Here is a 12,723-nt window from a genome sequence, read left to right as displayed (position 1 = left end):
CCCCCCCAAACAAAGCGCCTCGCCCCGCCTCCGCTCCGGCTGCCCATGCCTAAACGGTGTTTTTATTCGTTTGCTTTTTCTGAAAGCCAATCAATTGAAACAAGTTTTGCTTTTTTTTTTAGTGTTTTCTATTTCGAAAGATGCGACGCCTCCTGACCAACTGGCAGCCACATTTGGAGAGAGAACAACGGAACAGGCGAAAAACCTGTCGCATGTCGTTAGCTTTGATCTCAATTCCATTAAGAGAAGAACTCTCTCTCTACCTAAGCCCCACTCCAGCCTGCCTCTCTCTCTCTCTCTCCCTCTCTCTCTCTCTTTCCATCTCCTTCTCTCACTTTCTCCAAGAGCCAAGGCAGAACCAGTTGAACTCTTTAATTCTTTGTCGCACACACGCACTGCAGCGTGCAGCATGCAGCGTGTGCAGCATTTCGATAATTGTTATCGATAAAGCTAGCAGCTTAGCCAATTAAACACGTTATTGAAGAAACACCTCATATAACCAAAGAATGACAAATGACTTAACTCGTCATCTAGATGAGATCTAATAAATCTAATCTCTTATCAGATTATAGATACCCATTGTCTATAGGCTGTTTATGTAAGGAGCATCAATATGCCAGATAAATACTCTACGTTACTTTAGCCATATATCAATATGTTTAAATAGATATCGAATGATCTCCCTTAAGATTTTAACAGGCAATAATCGATTTTCATTTAGAAATAGAATCATTTGCCACAACAGACTTGAAGCTCGTCAATCGTGCAGTTCCTCGTAGATATTTCGAGACTTACCTCTGAGCTAAGCTCACTCGATTGCTCTATTTGGGCTTTGAGGCGCTTTCAGAGCTCAGCTAGGTAATTGCCAGTTCTCGCTCGAGCAGGGGCTAATTTGCTGTTGCTGCAATCTTAGCTGAAATGCTTCTGTCGTTTCTTTTTCTTCGGGCCTAACAAGTTGTTGTCTGGCTTCGAACAGGATATACGCTGAATGCTGTGTGTATGTGTGTGTGTGTGTGCGTGTGTGACAAACTGAAGTATGCGAGCCAGTTTGGGCACGCACGTTTATCTTAAGAGAAACGCGGTATATTGACCCAACTAATTCATGATGAGCCAGCAATCGATATTTATCGATCTATTTTGGTTTTCGGGCTGACCAAATCGAGAGTAGAATGGAGAGTAGAGCTAGGAAGGTAAGGTAAGGAAGAACAAAGTCTACTGAACTGAATCTTTAATAGATAATGAGTATTGTGCAAATGCGTATACCCGACCTGTTAGATTGCGAGTTCTTAGTCGTGAGCTCTCGGCTGCCAGCAGCAACTGCAACTCCGACAGCGACTGCAACGGCATCGGTAACTGTTGCAGCTATTAGCCTCAGTCGCAGCATCAGTCGCAGCCTCAGTTGCGCCAGCATCAGTTGCAGCCTCCGGCTGACAGACGCTCGACTCTCCGCTCGGACAGTCGGAGCTAATTGCAAAGGAAAAAGGAAACGAAGCCGGCAGTCGCTGCCGGCAGTCAGTTGCTGCTAAGCAATTAGAGTAAGAGAGACAAAGAGAGTTGGTAAGACGCAGAGCGTTGAGCTGAGAATCGCATACACACACTTCCGTTTGGCGACCAACAAATTGGCAACTGGGCACTTTGGCCAGCGCCCCAGAGTTCCCAATGGCCAAAAGAGCATTTGTCTAGCCACGAATTCCACGTGCTGCCACAAGCGAATTTCATGTGATATTTTTCAACGCGCTGACAGGTGAAAATAGAGAAAAGCAGTCATAAAACTGGCGTAGAGTGCCCTTGAGTAAGTGGACGAGTGCTCGACTGGCAGATGCCCTGTAGAGCGCTACATTAAGGCAACTTTTTGGGCAAAGGAACCAGGAAATTGGAGACATTTCTTCCTGCTGAAATATGTTATGAATAGAATCTATCGATAAGTATCGTTTATGAAGGAAGTAAATATTGAAGCAGAGAGCATGAGATACGGAGGTAGGAAACGAGCTAAGTGAGAAGATTGGCATTAAATCTACATAAAAATCTATTTTCAAAGATCGATATCTAAAGATAGGATCTAAGATAGGAAATTCTATAAGGAAAAAGACTAATATACTCTCAATAAACAAATCAAATATAAACAATGAAATATTGATGCTATTATACATCAAATTTCATTAATCGATAACTATCGATCAACAGCGACTGCTAGAACAGCAGCTTAATGAAAGAAATAACTAGATTATTATAGCCATATGAACTTAGGTCTTCGATATCCATATTTACTACTAAGAGAAAGAGTTTCTCTCTCTCTCTGAGAGATAGAGCAAAAATAGGTAATGGAGAAATCAAAGTAATACTATGGCATTAATCGATTTGGCCTCCATTTTATTTGCAGACTTCAAGCTTAACATCTCGCAAGCGCACTCCACATGCATCGAACGTCTACTCACCTTGCCCTTGATCATGGCCTGAACGACGATCACCTGGGCGGCGCGATGCACTTCCTGAATCTCGCCCGGTATCGGGTGTCCGACGCCCGGGTCGAACCACACCAGATCCCCCTCGGCCCAGTCCATGGCTCAATCAGCTTTGGATCGAAGCGCTATATATCTCTCGCTATATATACACGCGATCAGCCGATGATCGTGCAGCCGCTGCCTTTTCCAAGCCAATTACTCGCCAATTATTAATATCAGGTGTTTTTGCTTCTCTTTTCGGCTTCAGCTTCGTCTCCTTCGACTCTGCTGCGGGAGGGAAAAACGGGAGCTGGCAAAGTCTTCAAGCCGCGGGCTGATGCATTGCTGTAAAAGTAGAAAACAAGAAAAACATTTGATTAAAAAACATTTCACACACCACAAGCAACAGCAAACAGATGAAAAAAAAAGTGACAAAAAATTCACGTAATTATTTCACCTCTCTATTTAAAATGCCTTATCAGAGAGCTGGTAACCCCTCTCCCCTCCTTCCTCCCTCATCTCCATCAGCCACCTCGACAATCACTTGTCATTGTCATTCGAGAGATGTGAGCGAGTGTGTGTGTGTATACTATTCACACACACTGTTGCACAGGCGACAAAGTTGTCAACGTTTAGTTGAGTTGAGGCTGCGCTCCAAAGGCCCCATTGAATGAAAGTAGTTTTTGATTTCTTTCTTTCTTTCTGCCTTTGGGTTTTCTTATACTCATTTTCATTTCAATTTCCATTTTCCCCCCTCTTTTGTTTTTGCTTTAAAATGCAATCGAATGCAACGACGAAAATCATAAATTTTTTAAAGGCATTTGCTCAAAACAAAAGTTTAGTCGAATGGGAATGGGATATACATATATAAAATAATGATAGAAATTATAGAGATAAATATGCTAGGAATCAGAAATGAAGGGAAAGGTATATCTGAGAGACCTTTTATATTACAGCTATATAAATAGCTAGATAATTTCAGAAAACATTTAGAGCTCTACAAATTTGTTCACAGTTCCAGTTCACAGTTCCGACCATAAAAGTAATCTCTGATCCTTGACTTTTGGCCAGTTCAAGGTTCTCATATTTGGAATCTCGCCTGATCTCTGCTTATGCAACTGACTATCGGGAATGTGTTTCACTCTAGCGGTAATTCTGAACAACATGCCAAGATTATGATTCATCTACATCTAAATCTTTATCCATATCCATTTGTCTGAGGCCATTTGTATAGCTAGCTTTCAACGGAGATTTCAGATTCGTAAACTTTTAGAATTCGCTTTCACCTTCCGTTTAGAATTTGACCCGAATTTCGCGATGAAAATTGAATAAAACAAATGAAGCGCGTTGCGGACGGGCTTCAACGACTGCGTAATGCCCGCTCGCTCAATTTGATTGCAGAATTGAGGCACTTGAAATATCATATAAGATCTATTGTAAAGTATGAAATATTCTGAATTACATTTACTGTATTTCCCATTCGCCACGCCCCCAATTGGCGTTGCTTGACATTTGCTTCTGCTCATCAGATATGCATTTGAAATATACCAATATACCCTCTTTCTGCACTTTGTGCGCGAGCATTCGAAATGGTTTAGAGCAAAAAATCATAAATAATACAACAGAAAAAAATAAAAAAAAAAAAAATATGCTGGTCAAGAATTTTAAGCAGTTCGTTGCTCGATTAACATTTGGTGAGGCAAACTTTCACCTGTTTAGTGGCAAAAGGCTTTAGCATAAATATGGTATAAAATGTTGTTGCTGTCGCTGGTTGTTGTTGTTGTTGTTGTAATGCATGCGCGCACTGAATTTGGCTTTTGGGATTTGGTTTTTGGCTTTTCTCATTCGGCTTTTGGCCAACCAATTCGTGCTAAATGGCTAAACAAGTGTTTACGCATGTATAAGGGAGCGCGAGGAGAAGGAGGGGGGGGGGGGGGGGGGGGGGGGGGGTGGGAGCGCCAGCGGTTGAGGATAGTATAGACGACTCGTTTATAAGCATCGCAAGTCCAAGTACTTTTTGGTTTTCTTGTTCGCTGGCGCAGCTGCCACTCATTCATGCATTCATTCAACCAGTTCGTCACTCAGTCAGTCAGTGAGTCAATTCAAGCTAGCTCACACACACACACACACACACTCTCTCTCTCTCTCTCTAGCACTCGGTCTGGCTGGGCAAATAACAAAATGCTGTTGGCTTGGCAACCGAGGCGAGTTCGACCGCATTCCAATGCTAAGACGTCGCTGTCGCTGTTGTTGTTGTTGTTGTTGTTGTCGTTGTCGTTGTCTATGCTGTGGCAACAACAAGAACAACAACAACAGCTACTACAACAACAACAACAATTAAACATTTAATGTAAGTTCTCATGTGTAATCAATGAGCAGCAGCTGCGCAACATTTGCCAATTGAGTGTGAATAAAAAATAGAAACGAATAATGAAAACAACAATTTTATATTTCATAAAAATGAATAATGAAAACACAAGTTGTACACAAATTGAAGAAAATGATAAATAATACAACAAAATCGCATTATTAAAGCGGATGCTATGGCACTTGGGCTTAAGACTAGCTCATTTGAACTAGATTATGAACAAGTTCACTTATGAACTATGCCCAATGCATATATACTTATATGCCACACATGTTCACACCCAAATATAAGATAGCTCCTTACTGAGCTAGTTCATTTGCACTTTAATGAACTGGTTCCGATATTACAACAATTGAATATAAACAGCAGACACAGAATATCATCATGTGACGAGTGAAAACAGAACTGACTCGCTTCGAACTAGTTCAATGAACAAAGATTCAAATATTCTAATCTATATATAGAATATTCCATTGCTTAAATAAAGCTCGAATTGCTAAAATTTCTTGCTTTCAAATCAAATGCACCAGTTCACAGTTCACCGCTCCCGGTTCCAGCTGCAGCAGGCAAATGGGCGTGTTACCTGATGCTCCAAGTCATTTAGAGGGCACGCTGAACACGTTGAACTGCGATTAAGTCAACTCTGACCCTTGACTTGCTGCCCAGTTCAAGGTTTTCAGTGGGGCATCAGATGAGCCTACTCTCCTCTACTCTCACTCGACTTACAAATGCCTCTCGCTCTCTCTATCTCTTTCTCTGTCTCTCTCAAGCTGTTGACTTAATAAAGTGTGTGCTTGGGTGTAGCTGGTTGAGTTGTCATTGTTATTGTTGTTGTTGTTGTTGCCTTGCCCGCTAGTTCGTTGTCCAAGTCTTTTGTCAAGTTCGTTGCCTCAGTCTTTCGCTTCGACTTGATTATAGTCGAGATATTTGGAATGCATTTTGAAGCAGCCACTTTTTCCATGACCAAATGCGCTAAAAACTAAACATTTTCGTTGCTCTTCGATTGCTACAGCGATATAATCTCTATCTGTGTATTGTGTCTAAGTGTAAGTGTCTCTGTGTGTGTGTGAGTGTGTGTGTGTCATAAATTTTTAAGACAAAAAGGTAGAACCGCACCTGCACAAATGTTTAGCTCTCAGGTGTGTTTCATATATATATGTGTGTTTGTGTGAGTGTGTGTGCTAGCCAGTTTCTAATTGTACCCCTTAAAGATGTTCTAGAAAGAGGTATATTAGTTTCAAGCATAAAAGTAGAGCTTCTTCTAGTTTCTGGAGCATCTTAAAACGCCTGAAGAGCATCGAAAATTAACTCTTGTATGTATGTATGTATGTATGTATGTATGTATGTATGTATGTATGTAGAGAGAGCTCTAATAACTAGAGAGAGAGTAAGTTTGGTATGTAGATGTAAACACTATATAGATGAAACTTGGTATATAGTTAGAGCCTTTATGCATATAAAGCTGGCATACATCATATGGTAAGCACGAGTATATTCCTTAGTATGATAGCTGATGATCTGTGATCAAAGATCTGCTCAGATATATCCAAGCAGATATATCTATAAATATAAAATAGCACATATCCTATTTGGCTACATCTATAGTACTGTATAGCTAATATATAGTAGTATTATATAGTATAGTAGTATATAGGAGTAGCCTATAGTAGTAGTATATAGTGGTAGTGTATAGTAGTAGTATATTGTACTAGTATATAGTAGTAGCATATAGTATAGTAGTACATAGTTGTAGTATATAGTAGTAGTATATAGTAGTAGTATATAGTAGTATTATATAGTATAGTAGCATATAGTAATAGCATATAGTAGTAGTAGCATATAGTAGTAGTAGCATATGGTAGTATTATATAGTATAGTAGCATATAGTAGTAGCATGTAGTAGTAGTAGCATATAGTAGTAGTAGCATATAGTAGTAGCATATAGTATAGTAGTAGTATATAGTAGTAGCATATAGTATAGTAGTAGTATATAGTAGTAGCATATAGTATAGTAGTAGTATATAGTAGTAGCATATAGTATAGTAGTAGTATATAGTAGTAGCTATAGTATAGTAGTAGTATATAGTATAGTAGCAGTATATAGTAGTATTATATACTGCAGTTGATTCTTAGCTGCTTTGACTCATAAAGACTCCAATGAAGCGCAACACTCGAACTGGGCTTTTAAGGTAACTGTTAGTCGAGCATAATTCCCTAGAGAGCTGTGGCTTGTTTTTTTTTTTTATTGTCAGCTTTAATATTAAATTGATTTTAGTGCCATAAATTCTTGGCATAGCTGAAAACGCAGCCAGCTGCCAAGTGCCAGATTCCAAGCATGGCTCGTCTGTGTGCGTGTATGTGTGTGTGATGTGTGTGTGTGTTGTGTGTGTGTGTAGAGGGATTTACTTCATGCGGCAAGCACGACGAGGCGCAGCCGCCAACACGACGAGTGAAACTCTTGACAAGATCTGCGTGAGATGAACAGAAACTGATTTCGGTTTTGCCAATTCATTTCCATTTTTATGGCACGCACAACAAACACACGCACACACACACACACGCACACTTGTGATTTGGCTATCAATTTCGATGTCGACTTTAATTGAAACAGTTTGTCGAACTGCAATTTATTTAATTTATTGTTCATTTTACTTTCAACTTTTGTTTGCTTCTTATTTTTTTACAGTATTTTCTATTTCACTATATTTTTTTTTTTTTTTTTTTTGTTTTCTTTAGCATTTAATGTTTAACATTTAACACGCTGCTCCATTGCATTTCTCTTTGTGCAGAGGAAGTAACTGAAGCGCAACGCTTTGCGTTTTACTTCAATTTGTTTTCAATTCGTTTTCAAATTAAGCTGTTTGGGCACTCCACAAGTGCCACGCCCAGCCCGCCCAGCACACATTCCAAGCCGTCTACAAGCGTTTGTGGAGGAATTTACCTTGAATTTCATACAACTCGAGCTCGTCTAAGGCTTGCCCTGTACCAGGTATTATAGTGTGACAAATAGTTCTCTTATCAAATTTATTGTTATCGATAAATGACAAATGTATATCTCTATCTCTATGTCTAGGCGTTCTACTATAGGTAGATACTGCAAGTCTTCATGTAACAGCGCCTATTTCACGACTATTTTCTGCAATAGATAGCTTATCGATAATCGATTTCGATATTTTGCATTTTAAATTATCATAGGCAACCAAAACTCTACTTTTGTTATATAAGTCATATATCATGATCAATTAAACTCTACATTATAATAACACATTACCCAAATAACACGTTAACCATCTAAGTCTCTTAGCCAAGTTCGTTGCCTAAGTCTTTATCAATTTTGTATATTAAAGGATTGTTCTTTAATTGTAATAAACTTTTTTACTATCATAGATGTATTTTACATAATATTAAATTATCTCTAATATTTGGTAATGCATTCAGCTATTCTAGCTCCTTCCCCCCTTTTTGTCTTGATTCTACTGTTTTATTACGCTCTCTCATGCTTCTTCTCCCACTCGTACTTTACATTCCTCCAGCTTCTTCCTCTTCTGTTTCTACCTTTTCTCCAACCCCCCTGCTGCAGCAGCTTTGCCAACTTGATTTATCACCTCTTTTACTGCTCCTTTTATATTAGTCTTCATCATCCTCATCTTCTTCTTGCTGTTCTTCACAGACGATTCGATTATTATTGGGCAGCTCGTAAGCCTCGCTGCCTAGTCACATATTATTATCATTATTTGTTAGCGAAGTAAGCCGCTTAATGTTCACCCAGTCTCCTTCAATTTCCCTCTCTCTCTCTCTCTCATTCTCCCTCTCTCTCTCTTTTAGGCGACCTCACGATTTGTTGTACTCGCACAAATAGAAAATTTCATTGTAGAAAGAAAGAAATACTTTTTAGCAAGAAGCCAAAGTCGAAGCCAAAGTCGAACTCAAACTCGAAGTCGATTTCACTAACACAAGGGCCAAGCCAAATACTCAGCAAGCTTGGCTAAAACACACGCACACACACACACACATAATGACAGCGCAGTGAGCCAAAAGGCCAATAAACCTTTTGCCAGAGACAGCGTCGCAGCAAGCCAGCGCCAAAAGTTTGTGCTACAAATGATGTTGTTGTTGTTGCCGTTGCTGTTGTTGCTCATCGATCGCGCACACACATACAGCAACAGCAGCAGCAACAGCAGCAGGGCCATACCATAGGTAAAAAAAAGGGAAATTTTCAAAGAAGTTTTGCTTTTGTTTTGCTTTTTTCCAAGACAATTGAAAGTGCGAGACGACAACTGCAGATCTCTGCTGCTGCTGCTGCTGCTGATGTTTCTTGTTGTTGTTGTTGTAGTTGTCTAGTTGTTGTTTGTCGCCAAAGTCATGAAATTATTCTAAAATGCATTCGTGTTGCTATTTGCTGTTATCTCTTTGTTGTTTTGAGGTGCGCCGCTGAGGTTCAACTCCGTTTGTTGTTGTTGTTGTTGTTTGTCTGTGGCGCACCCACAACACAACTGACGCGACACGCGGACTCCACCGCCACAGTGTGGCAATTGAATTGCATTGAAAAAGGGGCGTGTACGCCCCCACACACAAGCAGCTGCAAATTGTTGGCGCATGAGCAATTGGCAACACACAAAACGTATATCGATCATTTATCGATAGACTGGCATCACGAGAGATGCAAATTAGTCGTAACTACAAAAACGTGCAATGAGTGGGCGCTTTTGGTAGTCAATAATATCGATTGTTTATCGATAAACGTTTAGAGCAATATCGGTTATCGACAAATCTGTCAGCTATATGCGACAACGACTCAGCAACAGCAAAATCGTCTAGTAGTTAGGAAACAATACAAGTAACTTATGGGTAACGATCATTTTAGTGAATGTATGTCATCGACCAGTTATCGATAACTCCAACGACAAATACCAACGAACAGTTATATTAGATGAGCAAGGGACATATTATATATTATCAATAAAACCCATACATAAATGTATCTATTTGTTATCGAATGACAATCGATAACCGTTTCGATAGGCACATGTACTCAGCAAACTATATTAATCTGTTCTTCGGTTAGCAATACGATTAAACTATTGATAACTATATTGGAATGTTTACGTTATCGATCAGCTATCGATAAGCATGGAGAGACCATGAAAGAAGAAGAAGAAGACAGACAGACAAGAGACAGCAAATAGCTATGCAAATGAAATGGCGCGACAACTGAAATTAAATTTCACTTTGATGGATTTGTGTGTTGTTTGATTGCTTTGTTGTTGTTGTTGCTGTTGCTCTTTGTTGTTGTATTTCACTGTGACTAAGTATTTTGTTTGAGTAAAGTAAAAGCCAATTAACATCTTTGTCACATTAGCATGCACAACAGCTCTTACTCTATACACACACATAGATATGCAAATAAATATATGTGTATGTGCGTACACGTGTGTGTGCGTTCGTGTGTGTGTGTGGCACTCCTCTGTGTGCCTCTCTTTGTTATGCACTTGTGCTACGCCTCTGCAGAGGCTGCTCAGAGCGCAGAGGCATGAAGCGGGGTGAAAGAAAGAAAAACAAAAGACTTAGGCAACGAACGTGAACCAAGAATGTTGAGAGAGGCAACAGCAACTGTTGCTCTTTCTGTTATTATTATTATACTGTTGTTGTTGTTGTTGTTGTTGCCTTAGCTATGCACGTTATATACGGAAGTGGCACACACACAAACAGAGAAAGAGCGAGGGATAGAGAGAGAGAGAGAGAGAGAGTAGGAGAGGAGAGAGCGAGCGACGCGCGTTCGTCGAAGCAATTCGAATGCGGAATTCTTTGGCAGCCGGAACCAGTTTTTTGTTGCTTTATTTTTTTTTGTGTTACTTCTACCAATTTTTTTCAGCTTTTTTTAAGCTACTTTAGCCTTTTTTGCTGCTTTGCTTTGCTTCTTTTTAATATTTCTGCACGCTTAACTGTTTGGCTTTTATACCGTTGCAAGCGGCGTTCTGGACATGATTTGCCAAAACGAAATGCGAATGCCACGCCCCCAGCTAGAACAGCTCGATCACCCCATTCCCATTGGATTGCTGCAGAAAAGCCAATTCAAGCTGCGTTTTCAAAGTCGTCGTAGCTAGTGCCACGCCCACACGCCCATTCCCAACTGTGCAGCGACCGTTAGGTTATGCAACTGGGGGGGGAACAGAAAAAAGCACCGTTAGAGACAATAATCTGAAATCGAACCAAAATAAATAATAAACCAATCAACATAAAATCTGGCCATAGAACAAGAAGAACCGTAAGAACAGGTTCCAGAACTTTAAACTTGAATTTTTTAATCGTGGAACCATTATCAGCTGGAGTCTAAATTGAAATCTTGTATATTTCTTAGTTGATGTAATAATTGCATTATGATTTATTCTTTCTAATACAAATTTAGTAATTCAATTTAATATATGTAGTTTAGTATATGTATAATCGCAGCTATCGAGTGTCTACTGTAACAATAATTAGAAGCAGATCGATTGCCAAAATATTTCTATTTTTGTTTCGCTCAGAGATGAGCTCATTGCAATGGGATTTATGACACTAGAATTCAATGCAAAGCGCGCAAATCAAATCTATTGAGAATGCAGCTAGTGGCATCTCTTTTCAGCGCCCTAAGCTACCGTCAGATCGCTCTTCGTTTGCTCTCTCTCCCTCTCTGTCGCTCTACCTCTCCCTCGCTCACTCCCTTTGCCGGCAACGGCAATGCAAATGTACCCGAATTCCAGTGCATTCCAATGGTATGCAATTTACCGTTGCGAATTTCTGATTGGCTACTATTTTATGGCAATGACATTTGGCAGCAAACCAAGCTATCGGTTGTCGATAGTTTTATGTATCACTCACTTGCTGTTGTTGTTATTGTTGTTGCCGTTTGCTGCTCCCTTGTTCCAGCCAACTGTTGCGCTCCCCTCTGCCAGTGCCGCTGCTTCAGTCTCTGCCTCTGCCTCTGCCTCTGTCGCTGTTGCTGTTATTGTCCACGTTTGTATTTTAAATTACTTTCTTTGTATGCGTTACGGTGTTTGTATATGTATTCGTGGTTGAGCTGTGTTTCTTTCTTTTTTTTTTTTTTGTCTGCTTCTTCTCTCTGCTTTCTACGTCACTTCGTCACACACATTAGAAGAATTCTGCTACATTTCATGCGTTTCGTTGCTGTTGTTGATGTTTTTGCAGTTGTAAAAAACTCTCACTGTGCATATATCTATATGTCAGTGTGTGTGTATTCACAGTTAGGTATAGAAATCAAAAATTTAATTATTAAATCGCGCACTTGCAAAAAAAAAACCAAAAATTTGTGTTTTTATTTTGTGACTGTGTATGTATGTATGTGTGTGCGTGTGTGTGTGCAATAGTAAATCGTGGCACGCGCGCACTAAAAAAAAAAAGTTCAAATTGTACCGACGGATTCTGCGCACACGACCTGTCAGCTATAAAACAGAATATACAATGATAGGTGGAGTGGTGCCCGCACTTGCTCATGATTCTTGATCGATAGCGATAAGCGCAACTTGCGCGCTGTCATCGACTCAGTCAGCTACGCGTCTCTAAATCGCGTTAACAGTGTCGCTTTTACGCTGTACGAGCACGGCAACGCTAATAAAGTCTACAATTGGAAGCATTTCAAAAGTACAAAGTATGTAGATAAATGCAAGTTGTATTTTGACTAATTCAATTCACTCCAATTTGTTCCAGATTCTCAGCAAAAAAACGACTGTTAAGCGGGAACAGCGCACTGTTATTAACGCGGTACCATGACGCAAAAATGCGTACACTGTTGCGGCGGTTACCTCTCACAGGTGATAAATTACATTACTATATTCTGGTCTTTTTAATGCAACTACAATTTCAACAAAAAAACAAAACGTTGATATGCAACTATAATTCTTAAACATGCATTCATAA

At 39.8% G+C, this 12,723-nt stretch overlaps 1 protein-coding gene across 2 annotated transcripts in view; it reads right to left on the bottom strand.

Annotated features, from left to right (window-relative positions):
- The window catches only part of Myo10A (unconventional myosin 10A), a 34,270-nt gene extending 21,962 nt beyond the window's left edge, over window positions 1-12,308 (bottom strand). Inside the window, exons 1-2 of one of the 2 annotated variants that reach the window (XM_089265186.1) lie at window positions 11,668-12,308; window positions 2,436-2,786 (exon numbers count right to left, since the gene is read on the bottom strand). In XM_089265186.1, coding sequence (XP_089121312.1) covers window positions 2,436-2,561 — 126 coding nt within the window. In that variant the 5' untranslated portion in view covers window positions 2,562-2,786; window positions 11,668-12,308. The remainder of the gene's footprint in view (window positions 1-2,435; window positions 2,787-11,667) is intronic. The other variant, XM_030388266.2, reaches the window with a different exon arrangement.
- Between the last annotated feature and the right edge of the window lie 415 nt (window positions 12,309-12,723).

Source organism: Drosophila navojoa, chromosome X (assembly GCF_054131105.1).
Source record: "Drosophila navojoa isolate 15081-1374.11 chromosome X, UAZ_NAV_1.0, whole genome shotgun sequence".
Lineage (NCBI taxonomy): Eukaryota > Metazoa > Arthropoda > Insecta > Diptera > Drosophilidae > Drosophila > Drosophila navojoa.
This window is presented reverse-complemented; position numbering and strand designations above follow the sequence as displayed.